Source organism: Puma concolor, chromosome D3 (genome assembly GCF_028749965.1).
Source record: "Puma concolor isolate L17-30 chromosome D3, mPumCon1.1.hap2, whole genome shotgun sequence".
Lineage (NCBI taxonomy): Eukaryota > Metazoa > Chordata > Mammalia > Carnivora > Felidae > Puma > Puma concolor.
In genome coordinates, this window is record NC_141678.1 from 73,050,781 (window position 1) to 73,065,793 (window position 15,013).

Below are 15,013 nucleotides of genomic sequence, written 5' to 3' on the forward strand. Positions count from 1 at the left end.
AAACTCTTAGAAAGGAAAATTTCTTTCTTCAATAATGAAAGACTTGGAACTGCAATATAAATTTAATCTCTTGGGTTCTCCAGCTCTCTGATTTTATATTCTGTGGCTTGCCAAATTATTTTTTGTTTCTCCATTCAAATTTATTCAGCTCCAACCAAGAGATATGTATGAAATTCTTTTTCTAAGTGTATTATAAGATATTGGTTAAGTTCAAATAATAATATTGATAAGGAAATGTGCACAATTTGTGGAGTGGGTACCTTCTATGTATCTAAGCGAAACTATCATTGTCACATTTATTTATGGGTAAAAATTGTCAACACAGGGATAGCTTTACAACCTGGCAATCTATATTAATGACTATGCAGTGATCCCATTTGATCAGTAAGATAGATGATATCATTAAATTGACTACCTGGAAGACTAAGAGTTTAAGTTTTCTGAAAATAGACATTATATTATTGTATGGTTCTTATTTACAAATATATTCAAGTCTATTATCACTACCATTATTATTATAGTAACTATAAACCGTAAGAAACTAAATAATACATCAAACCACTTAAAAAGTCTCCAGTGGGTTGAAACGACAGATTTTTAAATATTATTTCTAGAAAATCCTTCTTATTAACTCACTTGAAAAGTAAGAAGTATCTCTATCAATATAGTGTGAGAGACACAAAGATTACAAAATTATAACCTCTTTTCTTTAAGGAATTTATGGTCATTTTAGCTGATATCTGGCTTGAATCTCTGATTCTTTTTACCATTTTCTCTGTCATTTTTTTTTCTTTTTCTTCTTTTCGAGTCTGTTCATGTGTTTGTATATCCCAATTTACTCTTTCTAAAGTATCTTTATAAGACATTGCGCTGTAAACCACTTATTCTCAAATTTTCATTCAGTTCGTCCCAAAACTAATTTGAACACTTTGTATCACCTGAAACATTCTGAATTTAACGTTTAAAAGAGTTTGTTATAAATATCTGTGAAAAATGTACTTTTTTCATATACCACTCTCTTAAATAAATTCAAATGTATAAAAATTATATCAGTTTGATATCCACCACCATCCATTTACAAAATATGTGAGGAAGCCTCTCTTTCACTGACAAAAATTTACACTTGTTTCCCCTTGAACTAGTACCTGCGATTTAATTTCCCTACAGAATAATATACAAATGCCATGTATCTTTATGTCTTTTATTGATCATCTATCTCATTTCTTTGCAACATAATATTTCTGTAAACTGAAATTATATGTTATTTTATAGACGTATGTGAGCATAAGTTTTCAACTGCTGGGTTTTTTTCTTCTGGATTGAGTTAACACTACAATTAGTATTTCTGTACAATTGTGTGTAAAGAAAGATTTTATTAGAATTCTATCGCTTAATGACATGAATGAGGCTTTTTCCATACACTCACTGCATACATCTGTGGATTAATGTTACTTTTTGCATAAACTCTATTCCAATATTTTTTTAATTTATCTAAACACTACGAAACTTTGTTTGCATTTATGTGTGGGTGACTGTTACAATGAGATTTTATAGCAGTCACTCAATGATTTGAACTTTCAAATTATATGTCAGAATCCCATACTTTTAATTCTCACCTGAAGTTATTTTTTGTAATGTTTCAAGTAACAACTAGATATTGTCCTCCACTTATACAGCAAGTATAAATTTTAGAAACTGCCTGACTTTCAAAAGTATTTGTTACTCATTCAAGTTACTTACTTCATCATTTTTAAGAGATGCACCTATAAAAAGCTTTACCAAGTCTTACAGAGTAATTATAAAATACATCTGCAAACTTTTTTCTCTAGGAGGTACTTTGCATAATACAATATATTAAGACAGGATTTGAAGCATTGAAATATCACTTATACCATTACAATATAATTCTTTGAAAAATGTTTTTATTTAAATCTATACAGTTTTTAATTCAATTTGTGGAAAACACCCATCACTTCACCTACTTAAAAGAATTAGTCTTATTGTGAAACCAATTTTTTTTTATTTTTCAATTCAAATAAGACTGTTAATATGCATTTCAAAGAGCATTATAAATACACTGAGAAATAAATTCCAGAATGTAATTTTAAAAGCTATTTTACGGGGCGCCTGGGTGGCGCAGTCGGTTAAGCGTCCGACTTCAGCCAGGTCAAGATCTCACGGTCCGTGAGTTCGAACCCCGTGTCGGGCTCTGGGCTGATGGCTCAGAGCCTGGAGCCTGTTTCTGATTCTGTGTCTCCCTCTCTCTCTGCCCCTCCCCCGTTCATGCTCTGTCTCTCTCTGTCCCAAATAAATAAACGTTGAAAAAAAAATTAAAAAAAAAAAATAAAAGCTATTTTACTAGAAGCAGCCCTTTTGATTTAAAATTGTGTATGTTTAATATAATTAATCTGAATTTTAGGTTAAAAAATATGCTTTAAATCTACATGTTGTTTGTAACTAACTTAAAATAATACAGAGTAATCTGTATCAATGATTATGAAGTTACTTATGTAAGAGGAATATGATAAAGAGAAAGCTTTTTCTTTGGTAAATATGTATGCACATGCATGTTGAACTCCAGGATTGGCATTAGGGTGTAATTAAATAAAAGTAATGCATATAATAGAAACAACTTGAGTAATGTAATGGACAAAAATATACTGCTGAAGATCATTCCAGGAGCTAGCTTAAAATTTTATTTTTTATTAAAAAGAGGTAGGAAATACTAAACGTTTTCTAAGATAATGTAAGATGAAGATTGACTACAATTAGAATAAATATTTTATAATGTGATATAATTTAATAGGTATTGAATAATGGAATTGAATAATGCTTAATACACCTAGGAAATATTGTGCAAGATATTGATCTGTGGGTTTAAGCCAGTATAAGTAAAAAATGTTTGGTGTTCCCAGACAACATTTAGTTATATTTAAATTAATGTGTCATTACGCTGTACCGTTTTGCTATTTGAAGACATTTTCTATTTAAATAAAAATCCTAAGTATGATTATGAGATTATACCTATCAATACCTGATCATCTCTCAAGAGCATTACATCTTTCACAGAATTAACATAAAATTCCTATTTCCTTAGCCCACTTTACCCAATATATTCAGTTTCTGAACCGAACATTTCTTGGGTTCTTGCTTAGGAGAAAATAAAAGGCAAAACAAACAAACAAACAAACAAACAAACAAAAAACCCACCAGGAAGCCTTAATGTGCTTTTATAGTAACTTGATTCATTGTTTCTTTCTTTGAAACCATAGGAAATTTTGGGGGCGCCTGGGTGGCTCAGTCAGTTGAGCATCTGATTACTGATTTCAGCTCAGGTTATGATCTCGTAGTCATGAGATCTTGCCCCGAGTCAGGCTCTATGCTAAGTGCGGAGCCTGCTTGAGATTCTTTCTCCCTCTACCTCTGCCGCTCCCCTGTTCCCTCACTCTCTGAAAAAAAAAAAAAAAAAATTAACTGATACCGTGGGAAGTTTGACATCTCAGAGTAATGTTCTATAGTAAGGTGCTGGAGGCGTGAGCTTTTTAAAAGAGAGACTTTGTGGAAAGAGAGGTAAGTAAAGGAACCTATAAGATACTATGAAGAGCATGCATGGATTTGAAGATGGGAAAGTTTAGCCATTTCCTTTCTGCTTTGTAGGTGACAACATAAGATAAATAATAATAAAAACAACATCTTTGTTTTTGCAGCTGTCGTGAGTGCCATCCCTGTGCCAACCCTGGAAAGCGCCCAGTACCCAGGAATCCTTCCATCTCCCACGTGTGGATACCCCCACCCACAGTTCACCCTCCGGCCTGTGCCATTCCCAACATTGTCTGTGGACCGAGGTTTTGGAGCAGGAAAAAGTCAGTGTGATGCATTTTCCTTTCTTTTTATGAAGAACGAATGAATAATAACCAAGGATGTCTTGTTAAATGTATAGCATTCTGACATTATCATCCCTTGGAAAAATTGACTTTCCTCTGCCCTGGGCCAGAATCAGAGCACAGTCAGTCCTTCGGATCCTACCACATGCTTTTAAACTGATTCTCTAGGAGTCTTTCCACAGTACGCTCCGCAGACAATATGGGAAGTTGTGTGGAAACAAAGGTTAACCAGTTCAGTAAAACAATGAAGTGCCAGGTGCTTGAAATTAATACTTGCAGTCAACTAGGAAGTTAATAATCGAGTGACTATATTCCAACATGTTCTTGTGTAAGTGTCTGTTGGATGTATTTAAAGGTGTCTCACTGATTCCTGATGAACCAGTACTTAGATGAATGCTTTAGCTTTCTTTGGTTAAATCGGTTAAGCAATAGCGTTTCATGTTTAAGTAATGATTGTTGGAGAAAAAGATTTCCAGAGTAGTATTTCATTTGTTTTTGTTTGTTTGTTTTTCTGGTTTTAATAAGAAAGAGTTGACATACAACATTGTGTAAATTTAAGGAATACATTGTGTTGATTTGAGATACTTATTTATTGCAAAATGATTACCACCATAAAGTTAGCTAATACCCCCTCATGTCACATAAGAATGGTTCCCTTTTGTAATGAGAATGTTTTAAATCTACTTTCTTGCTTTCAGGTATATAATACAGTATGATTAGTTATAATCACTATGCTGTACATTAGATGCCCAGAACTTAATCATCTTATGACTGGAAGTTTGTACTCTTTGACCAACATCTCTCTTTTTCTCTCTATCCCCCCAGCCCCAGGTAACCACCATTCTAGTCTCTTTTTTTTATGAGTTTGTCTTTTTTAGACTCTACATGTAAGTGATATCATTTAGTATTTGTCTTTCTGTGCCTGATTTATTTCACTTAGGATAATGCCTGCAAGGTCCATCCAGATTGCTGCAAAAAAGTGTGCTTGTTTCTCAAGGCTGAGTAATATTCCATTGTATATAGGCCACATCTTCTTTAACCATTCATCCACTGATGGACACTTAGGTTGTTTCCATATCTTGGCTATTGTGAATAATTCTACAATGAGCATGGGAGTATGTACATCTTTTTGAGATCTTGTTTTCATTTCCTTTGGATATATACCCAGAAGTGAGATTGCTGGATCATATAGTAGTTCTATTTTTAATTTTTTTAGGAACCTTTATACTGTTTTCCATAGTAGCTGCATCAATTACCTTTTCACCAACAGTGCACAAGGGTTCTCTATTCTCCACATCCTTTCCAACAATGATCTCTTGTCTTTTTGACAATAGCCATTGTACCAGGTATGAGGTGATATCTCATTGTGGTTTTGATTTGCATTTCCCTGATGATTAGTAAGGTCACATATTTTGACATATGTGTGAATACACATATATGTGTATTTTCACATATTTGTTGACCATTCACATGTCTTCTTTGGAAAAATGTGTATTCAGTGCTTCTGCTCATTTTAATCTAATTTTTTTCTATTGTATTGCATGAATTTGTTATATATTTCAGACATTAACCCCTTATCAGAAATGTGGTTTGCAAATATTTTCTCCCATCCCATAGGTTGACTTTTCTTTTGTTGATAGTTTTCTTTGCTGTACAGAAGCTTTTTAATTTGATGCAATCTCATCAGTTTATTTTTGCTTTTGTTGCCTTTGCTTTTTGGTGTCAAATCCAAAAAGTCATTGCCAAAATCAATGTCAAGGAGCTCACGCCCTTTGTTTTCTTCTAGGAATTTTACAGTTTTAGGTCTTAAGGTCAAGTGTTTAAAACATTTGAGTTCATTTTTGTGTACAGCATAAGAAATCCAGTTTCATTCTTTTGCATGTGGCAATTCAGTTTTCTCAGTGCCATTTATTGAAGATTATTGCCCCACCATATATCCTTAGCTCTTTGGCATAAATTAATTGACCATATATGCATAGATTTATTTCCAGGCTCTTCATTCTGTTCCATTAATCTGTGTGCCCGTTTTTATGCCTGTACCATACTATTTGACTATCATATCCTTGTAATGTAGTTTGAAATCAGAAAGTGTGATACCTCCACCTTGCTCTTCTTTAACAATATTGTTTTGGGATCTTCTGTAGTTCCATTCACATTTTGGGATTGTTTGTTCTATTTCTATGAAAAATGCCATTGGAATTTTGATAGAATTGCATTGAATCTGAGATCACTTTGGGTAGTACAGAAATTTTTAACAATATTAGTTCTTTCTACCCATGAGCATAGTCATTTCTACCCATGACTATCTTTCCTTTTATTTATGTCTTCTGAAATTTCTTTTGTCAATGTCTTATAGTTTTCAATGTACAGATCTGTAACCTGCGTGGTTAAATTTATTCCTAAGTGCTTTTTTTCTTTTTGATACAACTGTAAATGAGATTGTTTTCTTAATTTCTCTTTCTGATAGCTCATTGTTAGCATATAGAAATGCAACTGATTTTTGTATGTTGATTTTATATCCTAAGGATAGTATTTCATTTGTTTTAAGGAAAGTAGGTATGGAGAGAGATTCTCAATCTATTGTATACACCCTGGTGGTTTCTCCTATACCATTTGACTGTTTTTCTTTTTTTCTTCGAGCACAGCAGTTTAAAATCGATTTTATGGCTTTCTTCCCTTAGTTAGGAACAGGTGACTCAGCAGCTCATGTGAGATAGGATGTTTTGTAATAGATAAGATGGTAACAGCAATAAAATATATTTGTGAGGTAAGCTATATTTTTTCCAACCCAACAGGGACAGCGCTAAGAAATCATAAATCGTCTAGATGTAGCAAGGTTAGAATTAAAAGGCATCAAAAATCTGCCAAGAGAGAATTAGATTTATTTTCCCTTTTCTCACTGCACATCGTGTCTACATAATAGAGTTGTGTGCAAAAACTGAAGGAAAAATAATTCCCCAAACCATATCAAAGGGGATTAAACGAGGAAGATATGGGAAGTCTAGGAAGCAAAAATTTCCAAATCCCAGGACAACTAGGAAAAGAATTCCAGTCAAATAATTCAGAAGCCACAAGGCCCTGCTTCTGCTTCTGAAATGTACTCTCCCCAGAAAGAAAGAGGGGATTATAATTTTAGTCTAGCTTTTCCCTCATCATATCACTGTCTAGTGTTTTCTTTTGATTTCATCTATATTCTCTGACTTTAAAATGAAGCATGAGAAGAATGTGTAAAATGACCTTTATCTCTCCACCATAGCAAGACCAAGACAAGCCAAAGTTCACTTCATTTATTTTTAAGAAGTTAACTATTTTATTTGATTCATGATGTGTTCCTGTAGTTTCTTTTTCTCTTTTAAAGACATAGTTCTTTCTGAGAATTCAGCATCCCATTTATTCTTTGTTTTTCCTCTTGATTTGGTGCAACATGCAAAACTGCCTCATTGAATCACAGGGATAATCATTCCAAAAGTTAAGTGTCAATGAAAGCAAAAATAGTAAATAATCTAGTATAATTTTTCTCCTCTTTCCCCACCAGCCAAAATAAGTTACACGGAGAAATGCAATACCAATGGGATAGAGATACATATATTCCACCCAACATGAACTAGAGAATTCACAGGGAAAGGGAGGGAAGGATGAATTGTGAACAAATAATACAATCTACCACAGATTACTATTCACCAGGAGGACTTGGGTGTGTCACCATTTCTCGTTGTAGAGTCTATGTTTCAGATCATTCCACAGTGTGTGCATTCATTTCTTAGGCTGCCTTGATAAGGGACCATAAACCAGGTGACTTAAAAAGATAGAAATTTATTCTTTCATATTTCCGGAGCTAGAACTCCAAAATCAAGGTGTTGTCAAGGTTATGTTCCCTCCCAAGTCTCTAGGGGTGGATCCATCTTTGCCTCTTCCAGTTTCTGGTAGTCCCAGGTGTCCCTTGGCTTCTGGAACTCCAATATCTGCCTCCCTCACATGGCTGTCTTCCGTCTGCCTGAAGAGATTGTATAGACCCAGACCTCTAAGGGCATGAATATTTGGGGGCCAGAGGGCAGACTTTTATGAATAGAATTGTGTCTCCCAAAAAGATATGTTGCAGTTCTAACCTCCAATACTGTGAATGAGATGTTATTTAGAAATAGGATCTTTTCAGATGTTATCAAGTTAAGGTGAGGTCATGCTGAATTAGGGTGAGTCCTAATCTAATATGGCTTGCATCCTTACAAGAGAAGGGACTCAGACACACAGGGAGAAGATGGCTATGTGACAACAGAGGCAGAGATTGCAGTGATGCATGCCAATCCAAAGAACATTAAGTGAACTACGACGAAATGTGTTTTTATTTGTGCTTAGGGACTACAGATTGGTTTATATCTGTGGTTACAGTCTCATGTACCACTCTAGTGCAGGACTTTGATAGTGGAGCAGGCTGTATATGTGGGGGCAGAGGGCATATTGGAAATCACTGTACCTTTTACTCAGTTTTGCTGTGAACCAAAAATGCTTTTAAAAAATAAAGTCTACTAGATATAAAGGAATGAATGAATGAATGAATGAGTAAATAAATGAATGAAATAAAGAAACATTTAGTCTCTTCAATAATTTTTAAAATTTTATTAATTTATTTAAAGTAAGGATTATTAAATAAGGGTGATTAGATAACTATAATATATAATATAAATATAAAATATATAACTATTATATTAAGTTATATTAAAAAAAGCGGGGCGCCTGGGTGGCGCAGTCGGTTGAGCGTCCGACTTCAGCCAGGCCACGATCTCACGGTCCGTGAGTTCGAGCCCCGCGTCAGGCTCTGGGCTGATGGCTCAGAGCCTGGAGCCTGTTTCCGATTCTGTGTCTCCCTCTCTCTCTGCCCCTCCCCCGTTCATGCTCTGTCTCTCTCTGTCCCAAAAATAAATAAATGTTGGAAAAAAAAAAAAAAGGATTCCTAACAGAGTGCTTAGCATAGTAATTTTTGAACTTGATCTAAAATCAAAAGGCATGGACATACCACTCCTGGCCAAGATTTTACAGGTTTTTAAAATACACATTCAGTCATACATCAAGTGGTTTTTGAGCAAAAGGAATGTGCAGTGCAAAAGGAATAGGAACAGATCTGTGTTTCCAAGTGATTACTTAGAAAAGAAAAAAAATAAGCACCCTCTTTTCTAGGAAACTGAATATTCTCTAAATCACTGTCAGAACCAGTTAACTTCCAGCCATTCAGTATCGGCTTCTAAATGCCTTGGAGAACACTAAACACCCGTGTTCTTTCTCAAGCAGAAAACATTTCATGACTCTGGCTGGAGATGTCTTATTAGTCACCTTGAGAAACAACAAGTCACACATAGGAAAAGAAAAATCTGTGCCAAATGTGGAGACTCTCCTTCCTCCAAAGTTTTCTGAAAGACCTTCGAGTTGCACAAGAAATGAATCACTAAAACTCTGCCCTCAAAGATCTGCTGCTTTCTGAACTCAAAAATAAAGCTGAATTTCTCTCCTACCACAAGGAAAAGAAAAATACAGGATTTAGTACATTTGCATTACACACGTTTGGTGATCCACTGATAAAGATTTATATAGAGTTGTGACAGACAAATATCTCCTCTTCCTACTAATAAATTGTAGTCCTGTTCTTAGCTTCAATAGGCAAACTGTCCCTGGGAAAGAAGAAACAGTGCTATATTTTGAAAACTTCAACCAGTAGATAGTCTTGAGGCCCCATTTCTGCAAGTCACTGTAAAATCGGCGCCACTATTTTCTCATCTTTGAAACAGGTAGATACTAGAGATTAGATGATTTTTTTACCATTCCTTTTAGGTTGTGTATTGTCATTGTTAATGAGAGAGCTTCACCATGTTACCATGTTAACACCTTCACCCATGTTATTTTTCTGTGGCAGCTCTCCCCCAAATTGAAAATCATATAATGGGACTTGACCTAGATAAAATCACAGACACATTGGAGCTAATGACTTTTTCTCTAGGGTCTTTGCAAGAATCCACCCTGTGAGGAAGGAACTGGGGTTACTCAGGAATTTTGCATGATGTTGCTCTGAGATTAATGAGGGAATTGGGTTCCTTAAACATTCGTGTCTCAAAGTCTTTGTGTAGAGTTATTGGTGTGCTACATTTCTTTCAAATATTGCAATTTTAGATAGAAGAAAAATCCTCATTTCCATTTTCGCAGTATTTTTGCCAGATACTCTGTAGCAATTATTTCTGTGTTGACATTAATTATTATAAAGTGCCTTGAAACTTGACTCTACTGTGTACTGTGTAATTGTATGCTATTTGTACAATGCATTCCCACTACTTCATCATTTGAAAACCAGTGCCTTGCCAGCACATATTTGATTCTCCCTTTACTCTCTGAATTGCAAGGTGGCTATACTTTCCTGGGAAAAGAGAGGTTTTCTTTGCTTTCAGAGCTCTTCGCCGATCTACATATCGTATCACTGAGCCGGTTTGTTTCACACAGGTGTCTTGAAGCAGGCGCCTGAACTGGCCAAATGGGTTCATCTGACATGAGGGCTTTTCTCCTATGGAGCCATTGCTATTGCATCAAGAGTTTGGACTGCCTCAAACGTCAACCAGTTCTGAAAGCATTTCTTCTGCTCCACATAAAATAATTATGAATTGTCTATGGAGAATCTGTACCTTGCCCATTGTACTAGGTATTAAGCAAACTTGTCATTTTTGAACAAAACAGAAATAGTCCCTTGTGGATTAGTGATGCATTTCATCTCCCATTTCCACCTAGCACTAGATTAGGCACTTTCCTTTTCATAATGGTTGGTGCTGGAGATTGATTTCCCCAAGATCTTCTCTATCTGTGTGGAGCTCCCACTACTTCCCTCAGATATCTTCCCAGTGCAAATCATGGTGGCCACCTGAAGACCTGGCATGGAGGATGGGGCATGTGGAGAATCTGTAATTTTAGAGATGCCAATGAGCAATGGCACTAAAGAGAATAGGAATGGGAGTGGCCACAGAACATTCCATGATGTCATCAAAATTCCTGTGAAGCCTGAGGATTTTGAGAAACTAAATTTTAGAAGACTAAAAAAGTGCATGCAAGTTTTATTAAACTTAATGTCACAATAATATTTTAACATAGATCTTTTTTTATTTCAAAAATGTAGAAGCAATAGAACAGGAAAATATGAAGGATGGAATAAAGAAGCATATCACACAATATATTATTATTTCTCTAATGGTTAAAGCAGTTTTTAAAATATATGGATTTATTACAATCCATCTTCAATAGAATTACTTAAGGCAGATTTCTAAGGAAAATTATGAAATTTCTTTACCTGGAAGATATGGACCTGTAATAAAAACTAGCCCATTGGTGATGAAGATGGACCCAGGTCTGGGCTCCTACGTCTGCTTCTCTCTGATCTAAAGCTAAGAGATACTATATTTTTATTCAGATATTGACCATTGGTCATTTTCTCCTTTAGATTAAATATGAGTCCAGAGTAAAACAAGCATAATTTTCTTTGTCTCTAAAACTATACTGTCAACCATCTAATTACAGTTTTTAAAGTTTTCATTTATTTCTTTGTTTATTTGTTTGTAATCTCTTTGCCCAACGTGGGACTCAAACTCAGGACCCTGAGATCGAGTCACATACTCTTCCAACTGAGCCAGCCAGGGGTTCCTAAGAATAGGAAGGAAAGAGAAACAGGTGTTCTTGTATTCAATCAAGACTGTGTAATTTGAATACAAGAACACCTGTTTCTCTCTCCTTTATATATATATATTTTTTTAAGATTTTAAGTAATCTCTATATCCAATATAGGACTCAAACTCACAATCCTGAGATCAGGAGTCACATACTCTACTGACTAAACCAGGCAGGCGCCCTTTTCTCCTTTATGTTCCTACAAACAATTTAGCTCCTAATAAACACCTGCCTGAAGGCTCCATCCCTTCTGCCCTTTTGTGAGAATCCACATCACCAAGGATTTGCCTTAATGTTTTCCTTGCAGCCCACCTTTTAATCTTGATATTTTGCATGCATGCACCCCTCCTCTCCATGATAGGACTTCCTAGCTTAAAGAGGAAGCACTTCTCCTCTTACTCCTCTTACCCCCAGAGTTCTCTCCAGTTTGCTGTCTTGATTACATTTTCTTTGAACAAATCTTTTGTCAACTTTGCCTGTTTACTAGCTCTGGTTGCTTTATGGCTACATCCTGTCCTCAGCCAGCCCTATGTCTCCCTGCCTCCATCTTTGAACGGGGTAAGCCTGGAGGCTTCTCAGTGACCCAGAAGACCTCTAACCTTTCTGAATATAGAAAAATGAGTTTTAATATCAAATACCCTCTGAAGGCACATTTCACTTCTGCATATCTTGAATATAATGTCTTGATCTTTGGCATCTTTAATCTCTACTCCCTTCAGCATTATCAAGTTTTCTTTCTAGCTCCTCTGCCCTTTGCTGACCTCACTGAGCCTCCCAGAGAGTTGTCTCAAAATTATCTCGCAAACTAATTATCTTGAAATATTTCCTGGTTAAAAATTCTCTTTCAAAGCGAGATATTATCTCCTATCATTGCATTTTTCCCACTTACCCAATAGAACTTTCTTTAAAAAAAAAAAGTCATCAGAAATACTCTTATTTCATCAACCTTATACCTCCTATCCAGCTCTTTTCATTTACAGTTTCACCTGGACCTGGTGATTTTGAACATGAATGATAAAGTCAAGTCACAGTGTCCCTAGCATAAGAAACTGTCTTGCCAATATGTTAGTCTGACTCAACTGTGGTCTCTGGAGAAAAGGTGTGTCTCTGTATATAAAAGTGTCCAAATACCCAACGGCAGTCGCAAATGACTATGTGAAACGTCTTCAACTATAGTAATCTGACTGAAAATTGTGAGGTTTGCTGCCAAAGAGGAAAAATTACAATCCTGCATTCAGGCAACTTGTTCCAGCAAAGTCATCTCTCATATAACTTTTTAGCTGGATGTGCTTCTTTTTTGTTTTGGAAAACAATGATAGTGGCTATTATTTGTATCATTTTATTAGCAATGCCTTGAACACCTGGTAACTCTGATTTGTTTGACAGTTGACATGGCATGTTTACATCGCAGAAAAAATTGGCATATTGGCTGGCAGATAATAATGCAGCTGTAGCTGGGTTTGGGATATTGAATTTCACTGGCATTGCTCCTTGTGAAAGGAGAAATAACTCTTTTTTCTTGCTTCATCACTTATGATTACAGGGCCCCGCCAGTTCAGGCAATAGAGTCAATGCTGTGTATATTTTACTATTCTTCCTGCAAGATAGATCCCTGTCCTGCTGGATCTATAGCCACTGTTTAAAGGGGTGGGGCTGCTATATCCCAGAAATGTATGAAGGGAGAGGAATGAGAATGTTCATAACTAGAAGAAAAGATTGTCCAGATCCTGACTTCTTTCTCTGAATTGATTCAGAGGCCCGTCAGCTGACTTAGGGGAAGCAAGCTCTGTCCTGGAATAATGAATGGCTTTTCTTGTCTCCATTGCAGCAGTGAGTGAAGGACCAACCACCCAGCAGCCACCCATGTTGCCCCCAGCACAGCCTGAGCATCCCAGCAGTGAGGAGGCACCAAGCAGAACCATCCCCACGGCCTGTGTTCGACCAACTCACCCACTCCGCAGCTTTGCTAACCCTTTGCTACCTCCACCAATGAGTGCAATAGAACCGAAAGTCCCTTACACACCACTGTTGTCTCAGCCAGGTAAAATGCTCATTTGTTCATATTTAAGTAGTTGTTATCCTTGGTGCCTCTACTTAAGTGCATGAGGGTTCCTGAGAAGGCCGGGTGCAATATATCTGTTCACCACTGATTGCACGCCCAATGTGCTCCTGTCTGTTACTGATGTTTATGGAACAGCTCTTAAGTACCTGCCTTGGCAAGCAACTGGATGGTTGTAGGTGCCCTTCATTCCTTTGAAAAGTTGTTCATTGATCCTGAACCCTGCTGGACAATTTTCTGGTTCATTAGTCTGCCACGTGGATCCTAGAATTTAAGGCTAGACTCCAAGACTAGAGGTAAAGGTACAAAGGTCTGAAAAGCCACTTTTTTTTTTTTTAATTTTTTTTTTCAACGTTTATTTATTTTTGGGACAGAGAGAGACAGAGCATGAACGGGAGAGGGGCAGAGAGAGAGGGAGACACAGAATCGGAAACAGGCTCCAGGCTCCGAGCCATCAGCCCAGAGCCCAACGCGGGGCTCGAACTCACGGACCGCGAGATCGTGACCTGGCTGAAGTCGGACGCCTAACCGACTGCGCCACCCAGGCGCCCCTGAAAAGCCACTTTTTTAGAGATAGGCATGTAATCCCATTATTCTGCTTTGTGCCTTTCAGCAGTCATCTTCCGGAAGCTCTTAGGTCACTGTTCCAGGGCCGGAAAGGAGTATCAGAACCAGGGTAGAGTCCAACTTCTTAATTTTACGAATAAAAAAACCCAAAAACTTAGATAGCAAGTGGCATCTCTGCGGTGCCTATGATATTGTGCTTTATGAGAAATACATATGTGGTCATTCAGATGACCAAAATATATTTCTCATATATATTAGGTCTTCCTCCACAGTTTCTGGGCACTCTGGAGCTCATAGCTCCCCAAACCCTTAGAATTTCCTTAGTGATAAGGGGGTAAAGGTGTCTTTTATTATGTTGATGAACATGACTTTTTTGGGGTGAACATGACTTTTGGATACCCCCCCCCAAGGGTGGGGGCTGGTTGCCAGGAGGACCAACCACATAATTACAGGGTTGGAACTTCAGTCCCACTCCCAACCTCCTAGGAAGAGAGAGGGGCTGAGGTGGAATCTACCAATGACCAATGACTTAGTCAATCATGACTGTGTAATGAAACCTGAATAAAAAACCTAAGAGGGCAAGGTTTAGAGAGCTTCTGTGTTAGTTTACAGGTGGAGATTTGGGGAGAATGATGTGACTGGAGCGGGCATAGAACTTCCATGCCCTTTCTCCATTCTTCGCTCTATGTATCTCTTCATCTGGCTTTATCATATCCTTTAATACACTGGCAAAGTGTTTGCCTGAATTCTGTGAGCCACTCCAGAAAATTAATCACACCTAAAGAGGAGGTCGTTGGAACCACCTGTAGCCTGT

At 36.8% G+C, this 15,013-nt stretch overlaps 1 protein-coding gene across 4 annotated transcripts in view; it reads left to right on the forward strand.

Moving 5' to 3' along the window:
• DCC (DCC netrin 1 receptor) overlaps positions 1–15,013 on the forward strand; it is a 1,162,490-nt gene that overhangs the window by 1,113,447 nt on the left and 34,030 nt on the right. For 3 of the 4 annotated variants that reach the window (XM_086683011.1, XM_086683012.1, XM_086683009.1), the window contains 2 exons: positions 3,708–3,863; positions 13,402–13,614. In XM_086683011.1, the coding sequence (XP_086539137.1) occupies positions 3,708–3,863; positions 13,402–13,614 (369 nt within the window). The remainder of the gene's footprint in view (positions 1–3,707; positions 3,864–13,401; positions 13,615–15,013) is intronic. The other variant, XM_086683010.1, reaches the window with a different exon arrangement.